The sequence below is a fragment of the Dermacentor albipictus genome, chromosome 2 (assembly GCF_038994185.2).
Source record: "Dermacentor albipictus isolate Rhodes 1998 colony chromosome 2, USDA_Dalb.pri_finalv2, whole genome shotgun sequence".
NCBI classification, from domain to species: Eukaryota; Metazoa; Arthropoda; class Arachnida; order Ixodida; family Ixodidae; genus Dermacentor; species Dermacentor albipictus.
Window position 1 is genome coordinate 9,389,141 of NC_091822.1, and position 16,058 is coordinate 9,405,198.

A 16,058-nucleotide genomic window follows, 5' to 3' on the forward strand; every position below is an offset into this window, starting at 1 on the left:
ACTTGTTTTCGTTCTGTCAAAATTTTCCATTTTTGCTAATTCTTAATTAAAATTGACAATTAAAATCAAAAACTTCAGACAAACAGTCATTAAAATTTAAGCTTTTCTTCTAAATGCAACAAACATCGTCAAATTTGGTGCAGTTGGCGCGGAGAAAAAAGAATTCTCCTTTTACATATATTTACAAAGGAGCACCTGAGCTAAAGCTTCCTCTTAATATTCAAGTCTATATATGACAATAATGCCGTTCCTTTTTCAGGCAAATGTGTAGGAGGCAGGGTTATTTATAAACAGAAGGTAGAATTATAAGATACCCACTCTTTGAATCCAATTTTCAATGCTTTGTTTAAAAAATCCTCAGCGAAGCGGTTTAAAGAAGCCAAACCAACATAACATTGCCAACATGTGCCCCTACGAGTATGAGCACCACGTGCGCAAGTGCAACTACATTGGTGTGTTGAGCATAGTGGTTTTCTGAACCTCTATATTCTGTGCTGGAGAAGGGCATCACGAATAAAAACACATACAGCAGCCAATGAAATATGCAACTCTAACGTGGAACGAAGTCTAGAAAGCAAGAACAGCACGCGAGAAATAACTTTGTATTGTGTCAAACGATACGTCACTAGATAAGACTGAGAAGAAATAAAACATCCGCTACGTCTTCATAAATCACGTGCGTGCGTGTCAATACCTCCGTGCGACGGGCAAGTGTTCGCGTGTCCAGTCTGCGCTTGGTGGCCATGCAGGTCAGCGCAGACCAAGTCCATGTGGACGGCTTCGTCGTGCCGCGGATCGAGCGCGGAGCTGGTGTCAGTGGGAGCCCGTGCTCTGGAACCTCTCCTGAAACTAATGGACGACGACCTGGATGCGTGCCTGGCCATCGAATTAGTCACAGCAGCCCTGATGGGAACCAGCGACTCTTGCATGGCCTTTTTGCGCTCGGCCGCGCTAGAGTGGTTCTCATGCTTCTTGACACCAACTACATAGGGCTGCAGGTGCAGGCCGGTGAGGCTGAGAAACGCGAGCACGGCTGCGATGGCGTGAAGAATCTGCCTCGGAGGGTCGGCAATTACCGCGACAGCGGCACCGATGCAGCCCACAGAGTAGCAGGCACCCATGCCCACACAGCGTGCCTCGCTCGGGAATGTTTCGATCGAGTAAACGTAAGTGGCACCCATGGCGGTGGCTGCTACAGTGAAGCCCACAACGGCCGTCATCTGGCCGACTTTGCTCGCCTGGACGATTGACTGGAGCGCCAGGAGCCAGGTAACCGCCGCAAAAGTGAGTCTTGGGCCGAATCGTGCTGTACTCCAGTAGACGGCAGCGTACATGGCACTCACGAGGAAGGCAACAGCGACGCTGCCCAAGAATGAGTGTGGTGCGGTCTCAGCTGGCCCGAGGTTGGCACTGTAGAAGGCAAGCATGACCGTGAACGACGAACAGAGTTCCGGCAGATGGTGGCAGCGAAACACCGTCTTCCGCAAAACAGCCGCTTGCGTGAACAAGAATGCGCTTTCACGTGCCGACTGATGCTGGGCGTCGGCTTGCATGAGCAGGGCCGCGAAGGCTAGCTTGACCCTAGTCGGCGGCACGCCGTTCACAACCGCCATGGCTAGCGCCGCCTCTTCAGCCAGGCGCGGCTGGTACGACGCCAGCAGCCAGGCGGGCGACTCCTCAAGCAGGAAGCAGACCAAGACGAGCAGGCACGTGGGCACCATGAGCGCCACCTGAGTCTTCTCCCAGCGCTCGTCCATAACGCTGATCAACTGGAGGACTAGAGGGAGGAGCGCCGACGCGGTGCCCCAGCAGAGCAGGCTGAAAGTCAAGCGGTGCCCGTTATCGCACGCCTCGTAGAGCAACACGAACAGCAAAAGCTGGGTGCCACCCGAAGTCAGGGCCACGACCAGGCGCGATAGGACGAAGCTGTCGAAGGAACGCGCCACGCCACAACTTGTGCCGGCGAACAGAAGCGCCCCCACACAGCAGATAACAACAGGCTTGCGGCCCAGGCAATCAGCCGCCAGGCCAACGAGTGGCAGGCCCAGCAGGGCGCCTACCAAATAAAGCACCGAGGACAAGGGCAGCAACCAGCGGTGGTGGCACACCAGATCCCACTGGCCCACGATGCTTCCGTTCGCCTCGTCATACTGCCACCGCTCGCATGGAACCACGCGTCGCTCGGCGTTGGCAAGATCCTGCCATGTGCGAGAAAGCGGGTGGTGGTGTTGGAATACTATATTATAGATGGAAACGCTTTCTGGCATTGAGCGCTCGTAGCACGGCATGCAGGGTTTTTATGGAGTACAGAGTCATCTGAAAGGTCAAAAGTGGTCGAACAAGGAATGTCGCCGAAACGAATCGTTTTGTCAAGAGCACTGTGTTAAGAAAAATTTTAGTTCGACAAGAGACGATACGAACACTGAGTCATAATCGCGGCACAATTCCACCGGGATGATAACATGTAAGAAACGAAACACAGCCCGTTTTCAACGTAAGTAATGTCCAAGTCCTCACGCACCAACATGTAAACACATATACCCACGGAAAGGCACAGTTACACATAAACTAAATGCCACATGTACAAAATGATTTTCAATATATACAGTGTACACAATGGTTATGTAGAATGATGATGTGATAGAACACTTTACACAATTTTGAAGTGATGTGCACGAGATGTGTATATACAAAAATTATCATGTATACTAGAGGACACACACACGGAAATCACGGGCACCAGCATTCTATGTGCATTAAATGAATACTTCTGATGGTCTGGCTACAAGAACCAGGCTGGACGAAAATTCAGCCATACGCGTCCATCAGCCACCGACACTGACGAAGACGAAACGTTGGCAGCAGCGGTATCCCTGGCTTCGACACTGTTAATCCTACATCCTTCTCGGGCACTCAGTGTTCTTTGGATTACTGTAAAGGCAGACACGGGTAGCCGCACGGGGGCTACCACCTTATGGGGAGGTGTTTAATCAGAGTGGACACGGGGCTTTTAGTGCAGTGACCTACCGTGTGCTATGCTTACATGTTTGTCTAACACGCCAGTAGTAGTGTAAATGTCAGCTAGCAGTTCCTGTTTTTCTCCGTCGTCGAGAATGAATATAATGATAAGAACGGTACACCGAAGAACGATTAAATGGGTTGAAGCTGGACAAAACGTTGCATGATGTCGCTACAACTTTTTTTCTGCAGTGTACATTTGTCAGTACGGTATTCTGTGAAGGCAAACAGGCATTCACACAAGCTAAAGCTATATCTGAGTGTTTGCTTCCTATAAAATCTGCTGACGCTAGTTGGCGCTTGCGCTGCGACAGAAATGAGACTGTTCAGAAAAGTAAAAGACATGCGCCCATTTATGGGTCCCTTAAACATTATAAGCGAACGCTACCGCCTGATCAGCGGTAGCGTTCGAAGGCATGCAGCATGATACAAAACGGGAAACGCTCGGCTCTAGATGAACGCCTACCAGAGGGTCTTATGGACAGGTAAAATTTTTTATCATAATCAACATCAATATCATCATCATCATCATCATCATCATCATCATCATCAGCGTGGCTACGCCCACTGCCGGGCAAATGCCTCTCCCATACTTCTCCAACTACCCCAGTCATGTGCTGTTTGTGGCCATGTTGTCCCTGCAAGTTTGTTAATCTCATCCGCCCATCTAACTTTCTACCACCCCCTGCTACGCTTCCCTTCCCTTGGAATCCAGTCCGTAACCCCTAATCACCCTGGGTTGTCTTCCCTCCTCAGTACATGTCCTGCCCATGCCCATTTCTTTTTCTTGATTTCAACTAACATGTCATTACCTCGTATTTGTTCCCTCATGTACTCTGCTCTTCTCTTATACCTTAATTTTACAGCCATCATTATTCTTTCCGCAGCTTGTTGCGTCGTCATCAAGTTAAGTAGATCCATTTTATTAAGCCTCCAGGTTTTGCCCCATAGTTGAGTATGGTAAGACACAGTTATATATTTTTCTTTACATTGAGAACACTGTTACACTGAGAATGCCGGCCAAACGCGCCCCCGCCCATTCTTATTATTCTGATTATTTCAGTCTCATGATCCGGATCTGCGGTTACTACCTGCCCTAAGTAGATGTATTGCCTTATCACTTCCAGTGCCTCATTACCTATCGTAAACTGCTGTTCTCTTCCGAGACTATTCAACATTACTTTAGTTTTCTGCCGATTAATTTTAGACACAGCCTTCTCCTTTGCTTCTCCAGGTCAGTGAGCATGGATTGCAATCGGTCGCCTGAGTTAATAAGCAAGGCAATATCATGAGCGAAGCGCAAGTTACTAAGGTATTCTCCATTAATTCTTATCCCCCATTCTTCCCAATATAGGTCTCTGAATACCCCCTGTAAACACGCTGTGAATAGCATTGGAGAGATCGTATCTCCCTGCCTGACGCCCTTCTTTATTGGGATTTTGTTGCTTTCTTTATGGAGAACTACGGTGGCTGTAGAGCCGCTATATATATCTTTCAGTATCTTTACATACGGCTCGTCTACACCCTGATTCCGTAATACCTGCATGACTGCTGATGTTTCGACTGAATCAAACGCTTTCACGTAATCAATGAAAGCTATGTATAAGGGTTGGTTATATTCCGTACATTTCTCTATCCCCTGATTCATAGTTTGAATATGGTCAATTGTTGAGTAGCCTTTACGAAATCCTGCCTGGTCCTTTGGTTGACTGAAGTTTAAGGTGTTCCTGATTCTATTTGCGATTAGCTTGGAAACGGACAGTAAGCTGATCGGTGTATAATTTTTCAAGTCTTTGACGTCCCCATTGTGATGGATTATGTATATGTTGGCGTTCTTCCAAGATTCCGGTTCGCTCGAGGTCATGAGGCATTGCATATACAGGGTGGCCATTTTTCCCAGAAGGATCTGCCCACAATCCTCAAGCAAATCTGCTGTTACCTTATCCTCCCCAGCTGCCTTCGCCCTTTGCATAGCTCCCAAGGCTTTCTTTATATCTTCCGGCGTTACTTGTAGGATCTCAAATTCCTCTAGACTATTCTCTCGTCCATTAGCGTCATAGGTATCACTGGTCCTGTATAAATCTCTATAGAACTGCTGAGCCACTTGAACCATCTCATCCATATTAGTAATTATATTGCCGGCTTTGTATCTTAACGCATACATCTGATTCTTGCGTATTCCTAGTTTCTTCCTCACTGCTTTTAGGCTTCCTCTGTTCCTGAGAGCATGTTCAATTCTATACATATTACGCTTCCTTACGTTAGGTATCCTACGCTTGTTGATTAACTTAGAAAGTTATGCCAGTTCTATTCTCAATGTAGGGTTAGGTACTTTCATACACTGGCGTTTCTTAATCAGATGTTTCGTCTCCTGCGATAGCTTACTTGTATCCTGTCTAACGAAGTTACTACCGACTCCTACTGCACACTCCGTAATGATGCCCATAAGAGTGTCATTCATTGCTTCAACGCTAAGGTCCTCTTCCTGAGTTCAAGCCGAATACCTGTCTTGTAGCTTGATCGGGAATTTCTCTATTTTGTCTCTTACCGCTAACTCATTGATCGGCTTCTTATGTACCAGTTTCTTCCGTTCCCTCCTCAGGTTTGGGCTAATTTGAGTTCTTGCCATCCTATGGTCACTACAGCGGACCTTGCCGGGCACGTCCACATCTTGTATGATGCAAGGGTTTGCGCGGAGTATGAGGTACATATCATTTCCAGTCTCGCCATTCGGGCTGCTTCCCGTCTTCTTTGGGCTATCCCGCTTGCGGAAGAAGGTATTCATTATCCGCATATTATTATGTTCTGCAAACTCTACTAATAAATTTCCCCTGCTATTCCTAGAACGTATGCCATATTTCCCAACTGACTTATCTTCAGCCTGCTTCTTGCCTACTCAGGCATTGAAGTTGCCCATCAGTATAGTGAATATTGTTTTGACTTTACCCATCGCCAATTCCACGTCTTCATAAAAGCTTTCGACTTCCTGGTCATCGTGAGTGGATGTAGAGGCGTAGACCTGTGCGACCTTGAATTTGTACCTCTTAGTAAGTTTCACAACAAGACCTGCTGCCCTCTCATTCATGCTGTATAATTCCTGTATGTTACCAGCTATATCCTTGCTAATCAGGCATCCGACTTCTAGCTCTCGTCTCTTCGCTAAGCCACGGTAGCACAGGACGTGCCCACTTTTTATCACTGTATACGGTTCATTTCTCCTCCTAACTTCACTGAACCCTATTATATCCCATTTACGGCCTTCTAATTCCTGCAATAGCACTGCTAAGTGCGCCTCACTAGATAATGTTCTAGCGTTAAACGTTGCCAGGTTCAGATTCCAATGGCAGCCTGTCCCAACCCAGAGATTCTCAGCACCCTCTGCTGCGTCACAGGTCGCACCGCCGCCGTGGTTAGTTGCTTGGAATCTACTGGGACTGAGGGCTGGGGTTTGCTTGTTGTAATAATATAGGAGGTGGTGGCAAAGTGTTGCACCAGGGTGGCGAATCCTGCTGTGGTGAGGGAGTGCGTTACCGGTTCTCGTCACCGGGGCCAGACCGCACTCCAGGCCAGTTTATGCAATTTTATCAACTCGCAGATTTTTTGTAATCCGGCGGGAAATTACGCGGCGCCGGGATTCGAGCCACGGTCCTCTTGCACGTGAGGCAGATGGTCTACCTCTACGCCACCGCTGCGCTTATGTTTCTTATATTCGCGGACAAATCTATGTGACAATGAAGGCAAGGCAAAGTGCATCCGCGTGCTTTAGTGCATCAAGCAGGCGGCCCTATCTCGACTGTGTATTTGGTTTCTTGCGATCAGATACTGAATCAGCGTACCTTCTACATGCGACTGTTTCGCATTAGCCCTAATGCTGAAGAGAAGAGGAAAAAAATAAGCCAAACATAAACTTTTGGGTAGGTGTTCTGTCTTTTATTGGCGTGAATAAGATGTTTGTCTTCACTTCCCTTGTGCAAACAAACGCGGATGAGCATTTTGTACTATTTTCAGGACCGGTCTTGTGCATGGTTTTGCTTGGAAGCTTTCCTTTCAATGCCAAAAAAGTTATCCGTGACTACCATAATTCTCGGACTATGTACAAGTCGTGTTTTTCAAATGCGAAACCTTTCTTGACGACCATTTGCCACTTTGAGAGTATCCATCTTGCCACCTGCGTCTTGGTGCTCTCATTGTCGTTTCGCTAAATTTGTATAGACCAATATTGCCAAAGTATGACAAGAGTGCATGACGAACATAACTGATCAGTCATGACATAAATATGTTTGTCATGTAGGCCATGAAAGAGCCGCCTACGTCTTGGTGCCCTCATGGTAGTTTCGTTAAAGGGACACTAAAGGCAAAGATTAAGTTGAACTAGATTTCTTCATTCTTCATTCGTAATTGAAACAGCTTTTGTAAGCGAGAAAATGGAGAAAATAAAACATTCGAGTGGTGCCATCTGTTGCCAACTACGGTACCTTTTAGGCGTGGCGTCAGCACCTCTGATTCACAGAGAGCGGCCGCAATCCGTCACGATGAACGACATTGCTTTTCTCTCTTTACAACCGAAGCGGCAACGTGTGGCCATTGGCCACACTGCCGGCTTTGGCAGCGGATGCTCAAGTGACCGTACATGGTAACCTGAACCCAAGAAGAGCCACCCAGTGACTCGCGCAAGCTTAACACCTACACCCGCCAAGTATTACGCTTCGTATATAAATCTAAATGGGGTCTACAAAAGACAAAGGCGTAGAAGGTGGTCACGTTGAGATGACATCAAGTCATCCGCGTTGGCATGGGCGATTCAAATTGAGAAGCAGCATCGGGACCTTCGACGGCAATTTCTCAGGCAGAAAAGTTGATGCATTGGCATGCGGAATACGATGGTATACTTCTAGACAAATATTCTGTCGATTTAACTAAACTTTATATTTTCCCTTAGTGTACCTCTAAGTTGGTAGGTTTACGTACACGTACTGCTTCGCATAACATCTATTTCTACAGGGCAAGGGATTTGCCGGCTTTTTTCCAAAAATGCTTGTTGGTGCGTCTTACACAACGATGTGACTTAGATGTGTGTAATGCCGTGCGTGCTCGCGCGGCCAATTTGACACTTTTTGATGAGAACAAGAAACCATGCGCTTACGAAATTCTCAAATAGAACCTTGTATGACAGTGGAGCAACCGAGGCGACACCAGGAAGACAGGCGCGCGCTATCATTTGCAGCAACATAGAACTCAAACCTGCCCGGTCTCAAACATTGTTGCTGATATAAGTGCCTCGGTGATTGGAGGTCACGTGTACAAGTTTGCTGTTATAGTTTCGCATTTCTGATGGAAAATAGTAAACCATGGAAGTGACCCAATAAATCAAGAAATCAATAAATTCCTTATACTACAATGGTACGTACACCTACTATAAACCTGTTACAAAAACCGCTGCTTTCTCGTCAACATTACCAGTCGCCCACATGTGAAGTCGCAGAGAGAATGTCAACTACATGCCTGGAACGTCTCTTAAAACTTAATCAAGAACCGACGGCGGTGACCCAGCATAATTTCAACCCGAAATGGTAGCGTTTTTTAGTGCATCGAATGACGGATTCAAGGTACCAAACTTTGTGCGCTATGGCCCAGTCCTTGTGAGGTACTTTCTTTATCGCAAGCAAGTGGATACCTGCTATGCGTGCGGCAGACTCGGACATTGTGCCGACGTTTGCCCTACTCCCGAAGAGTCCACCTGCAGGCGATGTGGAGCAGCGAAACCGGACGACCAAAACCAGTGTACACCAAAGTACACGAACACCCTACGGCGGAGAAAACGTGCAAGCACAGATTCCAGATCCCGTACGTCGTCAGAAAAAGACGATGGGAGAGAACGGCGGTGGAAGCTTCGAGAAACGGGGCTTCACTACCATATAACCTAGCAACGACAGCAAGAATCATGTCCACCAGCCTTCACCGCAAGAGTATAGTGGGCGTTCCCGATCCAGGAGACGCCCTCGCTCTAGAGCGAGCTCCTGGAGTCGCTATTGACCCAGAGGGTGCTCTTCCAGAACCGGTACCTGATCCCGCAACAAGCGTCACTCCGTATCCCGGCGCCGAGGTCGTAAAATTCGGTTCGAGTCTACAGGATCCTCCAGGTCCTGCTCCAGAGATCGCCGACCCGAGGCCCACTCCACCTGGGTCGACCGAGTTGGAAGAACGCCGGAAAATGTAACGCGGGACTCACCACCAGAGTATGAAAGAGGTAACGACAGACAAGGACAACATGAGCGTGAAAACGAGATGATGAAGGACAGAATACTCGACTCATGGCAGAAATCGCCGAGATTAAGAAGGGTGGTCACAGGCAATTGGTCATGGCTGAAAGCAGTCGGTCCTTCCCCAGCCAGTGAAACTCCCCATCGTTGAGCAGAGTGATACGTAGAGGCCCGATAGAAAGAGGACAATCGCTAACGAGCAAGAAAGAGCATCAATTAGGGCCATATCAGATTCGCGCGATGCTCTCCGCTCTTAGTGAGAGCATTAAGCAGATAAATGAAAACTTCTCGCTCATCCAAAGGGACATGGCATTCATGGAGAAGCGCACCAATCAGCTGATTAGCATACATGATGAAAAGAGCGCTACGAAGACGCGGACTACAAGAACAACATGTACGGCGGACAAGGCGCTACTTCCAAATAAATGTTTTTTTGAAGAAACGGGACTTTAAATAGATGCAACCAAGAATGGCCCATCGTGACATCACGACCTCCCTATCTCATTAGAAAAGCTATCTCGTTTTCGGTAAGCGTCACTGAAGGCCAACTAATACACGTGCCCTCGGCCTTTGCAATGTAAAAAGCTTCTAATATCTCCCGTTCTAGTCTATCTCTAGACCATGCCAGAAACCTGGCGTCGCGAAGATACGGACGGCAATTGTGACGTTTACAGTGTTCTACCGGACGGCCCCCCGTATTGTTATTTACGGCCCAATTGTGCCCACGCACCCTTTCACTAAGACACCATCCGGTTGGACCCATATAAACCTGTTGGCAACTTAGGGGTATCTCATATACGACTTTATTTTTGCAAGCCGCGTACTGCGCTGCATGCTTCTTAGAGCATGGTTCGGGTTTTGCTTTTGTCATCATACGGCATATCTTGGCCAGCCTAAATGGTGCACTGAAGAGAGGATTGATACTGTGCCTTTGTGCCACCTTCTTGAGGTTGTGGGACACCCTGTGCCAATAAGGAATCACATGTAATTTCCTATCAAATGGCTTTCTTCTGTTAGTGCCCTCTCTTGCCTGTTTGATCTTTTGAAGAAGCTTATCGCAAACGCTAGAGATCAAGAGTGAAGGGAAACCAGCTAGGCGTAGCCTTGAAACTTGGTTATTGAAACTGATTTCTATTTTGTGGTTGCGAGATTTGTTTAGCGCTTCTTTTAGACAAGTCATTGCAACTCCTCGTTTTACGAGCTTGGAGCACGCAGTGTCGTATGAAATTAGCTGCTTGTTCAACCCCGGCTGGTATTGGAAACAGATATGCGTGTTCATCAGAGTGAGATTGAGGTGAAGAAAGGGAATGCTGTTACCAAAAGGCCATTCGCACGTGAAGTTTAGAGCCTCCGATGCATTTATAAATGTGTTATCGATTCTACAGTGTCATCTAGCCTAGACACTGGAACGTCGTTAACAACCACTAGGTGGACATCGACGTACCTCATTATGGAAGGAGCATATGACTGATTCAGCATGCTGTTTACACACTTGTCAAAGGCGCTGAGAAAGATGTCTGAAAGAATGGGAGTGAGCGATGATCCAATGCAAATACCCTTGCGTTGTACTTAGTGTTGGTTTTGACACTAACGACAGTGGAATGAAGATAAAACTTAACAGTTCTAAAAACTGGCCACTGTCACTCCGGTTGCACAACTGAACCTAACTTCACCAAAGTCTTCGATTTTGCTCCTAATGGCACTGAGCACTCCGTCATGAGGAATCGCATAATACAGGTCTTCAACGTCCAGTGAAAACGCGTACACATTGCTCCAAGTTCCTTGTTCTAAAGTCAGCACGACTTCTAAAGTCAGCAAGACGCGGACTACAAGAACAACATATACGACGGACGACAGACGCGTCTTCGTAGCACTCTTTTCATCAAGTATGCAAAACCAACTCGCCCACATCAAGCTTCTGCTGCTTCAGATTACTTCTACATTGGGCACTTTCCTGTCTTCACAAGTTCAACCATGTCCCATCGCCACGTGCATCAACCTCATCGCAATCAACTCCTGTCAGTCTCGGATAGTGACACACTACCTCAAACAAGGAATAGTTGCTCCCGAAGTTCAAGTCTTCCTGGGTGGCCTGGAACCTTCATAATGAAGTCTGAGAAAGGGCGGCAGGGTACGTAGGTACAACGACTGGCTTTGGGTCCTGTGCAGCGAAAGCAAGGATGAGGTTGTAGGCGGCCGAGAATTCACCCAGTCCAAAAGGATTGCCAAACAAGTGACTGAATTCCTTTGGCAAAGGTCAAGAATAGGCCTTAGAAAGCGAAGTCGGCGAAACATTCAGCCAAAAAAAGTGACACTACTCGGTGATGTTGTGCTCCCAGACAACGTTAGGAGTCCACTTAAAAAATGAACGAAGTACAGCTTTGAGCCGCCGTCCAAGAAGCACCAGCTGCTCGCTACACTGTAAACGGAAATGGGCCGAAAAAGGCATTTTAAGGGATGTGACCTCCCTTGAAACTACGTGCCTGAAAACCGTGCTCCCTTACAGTGGTGCAGAAATGTTCAGCGTCCTCCATTTCTCTCCCTCACAAAATGGGGATGAAAGAAGGAGAAAGAAACTCAAGTCTACATCCTTTTTAATAAGGGGTTTAGAAGATAGAGGCCTCCCTTTAGCGTAAATGGAGTTCTGTTTCTTATTTTATGCGTCATTTTCTTTTCTTTTACACACCTGTTAGAAGGAAACGAGAAAGAAGAGATATATTGTCCAAGTGGTTCCTTTTCTCTTTTTTTTTCTTTCTGCAAATTCATACATTTCCGCAGTGCAAGCCAACTTATTTAGGGTGATATAATAGACGATTTGTTCTCGACCACAATGTCCTGTCGCGCTGCCAGAACACCCGGTCGGCATCTGACGAGCTGTCTTCGGAAGCGAGACCATGCAAAACTTCGACGGCTTCGGCTGCAGAATGTCCTCGCTTCTGTTCGTTTTCCCATCAATGAAAAGTGAAACTGAAGGAAAAGCCCGCAAAGCGCCACTGTCATCGGCGCCGGTGACGGCACCTGTTTTGCTTATCGTAGTTCCCAGACCTACCTGTAAAAGCTCTAATAAAGAGCTAAAATGCACTCCCAAAACATCTGTTTAAAATTCCCGTAGCACTACCAACTCCCTAAAGCTGTAAAAATTCACTCCCGAACATTCTCCTATATGTTCCCACAAAAAGCAAATATTGAACTCTCAAAACTATCCATTAGTGCTCCCTTAAGCAGAGCTCCCAAAATATGGGAACGGTTGCTCCCAGGTTTACACCTAAGCACTCGTACAAGGAAGTAAAATAATTTCCCAAAGGTATCCCTCAAAACTCCCTTAAGAAGCCAGACTTTTCCGAAAATATGTGCGTAAGAACTCCCGTCGCTTCTCCTATAAATTCCCATAGGAAGCAAACTAAAATACCCATGTCAACTTGCAAAAGCTCCCAAAGCTCCTCATAAGAACTTCCATAGTGCTGGTGTTCAAAAGGTGAATGAAAAACTCCCAACGTTCCCCATATGGACTCCTGCAGCCACTCAGGGGTTGGTGTTCAAAGGAGAATTAAAAAACTCCCATAATTCCCCATATAGACTCCTGCAACCACTCAGCGGTTGGTGTTCAAAGGAGAATTAAAAAAACTCCCATAATTCCCCATAACACCACCAAACACAAGGGTGTGAAAAAAACTCCGTTCGAATGGAGGATATTGTCCTCCCTTAAGGGCTGAAGTTATGCAACGAGGCCAAAACTCCCTAAAAGGGTCAAACCTGTTTACAGTGTACGGCCCGGCGAATCAGAAACTGCGCTGGCGAGGCAGAGCGGGATCGAGCTACCAGTGACGCGGTGGATACCCTTCTTCGGACCGTGCGTTCGGAATCCACCCCAACCCACCCTTCAAGAAGCTAACGGGCTTCCTACGGCAAAATGACCTCGTCGTGGTACAGGCGGACAAGGAGGATGGCTTCGTCATCCTTTCCAAGGGCGCCTATGGAGAGAGGGCCATCAGCGCGATTGAGAATTTCAAGGCCGTGGATTTCAACCACAAAAAGCAAAAAAGCCAATGCGATCAAGCTGCTTGAAAACTTCAACCTGGATGCTCTTCGGAAGGCGATCGACAGGGCTGAGGTAGGCGTCTTGGAAGTATTGTTCTCCGGCAAGACCCACAAACCTGATTGCCCCTTTAGGGCTATTGTCTCTGAGAAGAAGACATGGCAGATGCAAGTAGGGCACTACCTGAAGCGCCATTTATGCCAGTTACCCCTGGATGACCCTTTCCTTGTGCGGAGCTCTAGAGAAGTCGTGCTCACTTTAGAACAAGAAACTTGGAGCAATGTGTATGCGTTTTCACTGGACGTTGAAGACCTGTATTATGCGATTCCTCATGAAGGAGTGCTCAGTGCCATTAGGAAAAAAATCGAAGACTTTGGTGAAGTTAGGTTCACTTGGGCAACCGTAGTGAACAGTGGCCAGTTTTTAGAACTGTTAAGCTTTTATCTTCATTCCACTGTCGTTAGTTTCAAAAACCAACACTATGTACAACGCAAGGGCATTTGCATTGGATCGTCGCTCGCTCCCATCTTTCAGACATCTTGCTGAATCAGTCATATGCTTCTTCCATAATGAGGTACGTCGATGTCCACCTAGTGGTTGTTAACGACGCTCCAGGATCTAGGCTAGATGACACTGTAGAATCGATAACACATTTATAAATGCATCGGAGGCTCTAAACTTCACGTGCGAAAGGCCTTGTGATAACAGCATTCGCTTTCTGGACCTCAATGTCACTCTGAAGAACACGCATGTCTGTTTCGAATACCAGCCGAGGTTGAACAAGCAGCTAATTTCATACGACACTGCGCACTCCTAGCTAGTAAAACGAGGAGCTGCACTGACTTGTCTAAAAGAAGCGCTAAACGAATCTTGCAACCACAAAATAGAAATCAGTTTCAATAACCAAATTTCAAGGCTACGCCTAGCCGGTTTCCCTTCACTCTTGATCTCTAGCGCTTGCGATAAGCTTCTTCAAAAGATCAAACAGGCAAGAAAGGGCACTAACACAAGAAATCCATTTGATAGGAAGAGATTACATGTGGTTCCTTATTGGCACAGCGTGTCCCACAACCTCAAAAAGGTGGCACAAAGTTACAGTATCAATCTTCTCTTCAGTGCACCATGTAAGCTGGCCAAGATATGCCCTATGATGACAAAAGCAAAACCCGAACCATGCTCTAAGAAACACGCAGCGCAGTACGCGGCTTGCAAAAGTAAAGTCGTATATGAGATACCCCTAAGTTGCCAACAGGTTTATATCGGTCAAACCGGATGGTGTTTCAATGAGTGGGCGCGTGAGCACAATTGCGTCGTAAATAACAATGCGGGGGGCCATCTGGCAGAACACTGTAAACGTCACAGTTGCCGTCCGTATCTTCGCGACACCAGGTTTCTGGCACGGTTTAGAGATAGACTAGAACGGGAGATATTAGAAGCTTTTTACATTGCAAAGGCCGAGGGCACGTGTATTAGTTGCCCTTCAGTGACGCTTACCGAAAAAGAGATAGATTTGCTAATGAGATAGGGAGGTCGTGATGTCACGATGGGCCATTCTCGGTTGCATCTATTTAAAGTCCTGTTTCTTCAAAAAAACATTTAGTTGGAAGTAGCGCCTTGTCCGTCGTACATGTTGTTCTTGTAGTCCGCGTCTTCGTAGCGCTGTTTTCATCAAGTATGCAAAACCAACTCGCCCACATCAAGCTTCTGCAGCTGATTAGCAAAACTGATTCCTTCATAGAAAACCTTGTAGAACTTGTGTGGGGATATAAAGCTCCCACACCTTCGGCAACAGCACTGACTAGTCACAGCGCGAGGGCTATCGTCCCTCCGAAGGTTAAGAAAGCAACTCAACAGCAATACGATGGCCACATAAGCTAACTCATTCAGGATGTGGCAATGGAATAGAAGGGGTTTCTTTCCCAGGAGAGCTCACTTGCAACAATATATTCGCTCACACGCAGAGAAGCCACATGTCATACTTATATACAAGAAACGCTAACCTCTAACGTCACGCTGCCCGGCTACAGGCCGATAACGAACAACGGGAAAGGATGGGGGGTCGGCGTACTGATTAGCAACAGGCTGACCCATATCACTCACGACATCAAGATGACCGCAAGTAAAGCCGTGTACATAATGATAGAAATTATCCCCAGCCCAGTGAACCGCGAAATCATATTCATCCTAAATGCCTACAACAGCCCGAAGACTTAAGAAAACGCTCGAAAGCCCTAAGTACCAAAGAAACGCAACTAATGCGGTACTCTCCTTTGATCATACTGGGTGACTTCGACACCCTGTACCACACCTGAGGCTACCCATATAACAATCAGAAGAGGGACTGTGGCGCGAGGCTATGAAACCAAACTTAATGCTTGTCAAGGACCCGGCATTCCCCGCCAGATGCGGGACATCATCGAGCCGTGACACGACGCCGGATCTCCCCTTTGTCAGGAGCATCGCAGAGGTCATGTGGACGATTCTCGTGGTAGACTTTGGTAGATATAATTATATTTCGGGCACGCACCTCCAGGTCGACATCCAGTACACAGACTGGGACAAGTTTCGCAAGGTTAGGAAAGAGCGAAGGGAGAGTGAGGACAAGCCCAACCACGAACAATGTGTAGCACAGGTTGGATACAACATCAAAGCTACCACGAAAGAGGTTTGCATCTACCTCCCGGTGCAAAAGCTGGACAGACGTCTGGCTCACTTGTTGGAGGCAAAGCAGTCTCTCCTCACTA

The 16,058-nt window shown here is 47.1% G+C and overlaps 1 protein-coding gene across 4 annotated transcripts in view; it reads right to left on the minus strand.

Annotated features, from left to right (window-relative positions):
• Window positions 1–588: 588 nt before the first annotated feature.
• LOC139055320 (solute carrier family 22 member 7-like) overlaps window positions 589–16,058 on the minus strand; it is a 41,789-nt gene continuing 26,319 nt past the window's right edge. For all 4 annotated transcript variants that reach the window (XM_070532758.1, XM_070532759.1, XM_070532760.1 and 1 more), the window contains exon 3: window positions 589–2,198. In XM_070532758.1, the coding sequence (XP_070388859.1) occupies window positions 666–2,198 (1,533 nt within the window). In that variant the 3' untranslated portion in view covers window positions 589–665. The remainder of the gene's footprint in view (window positions 2,199–16,058) is intronic.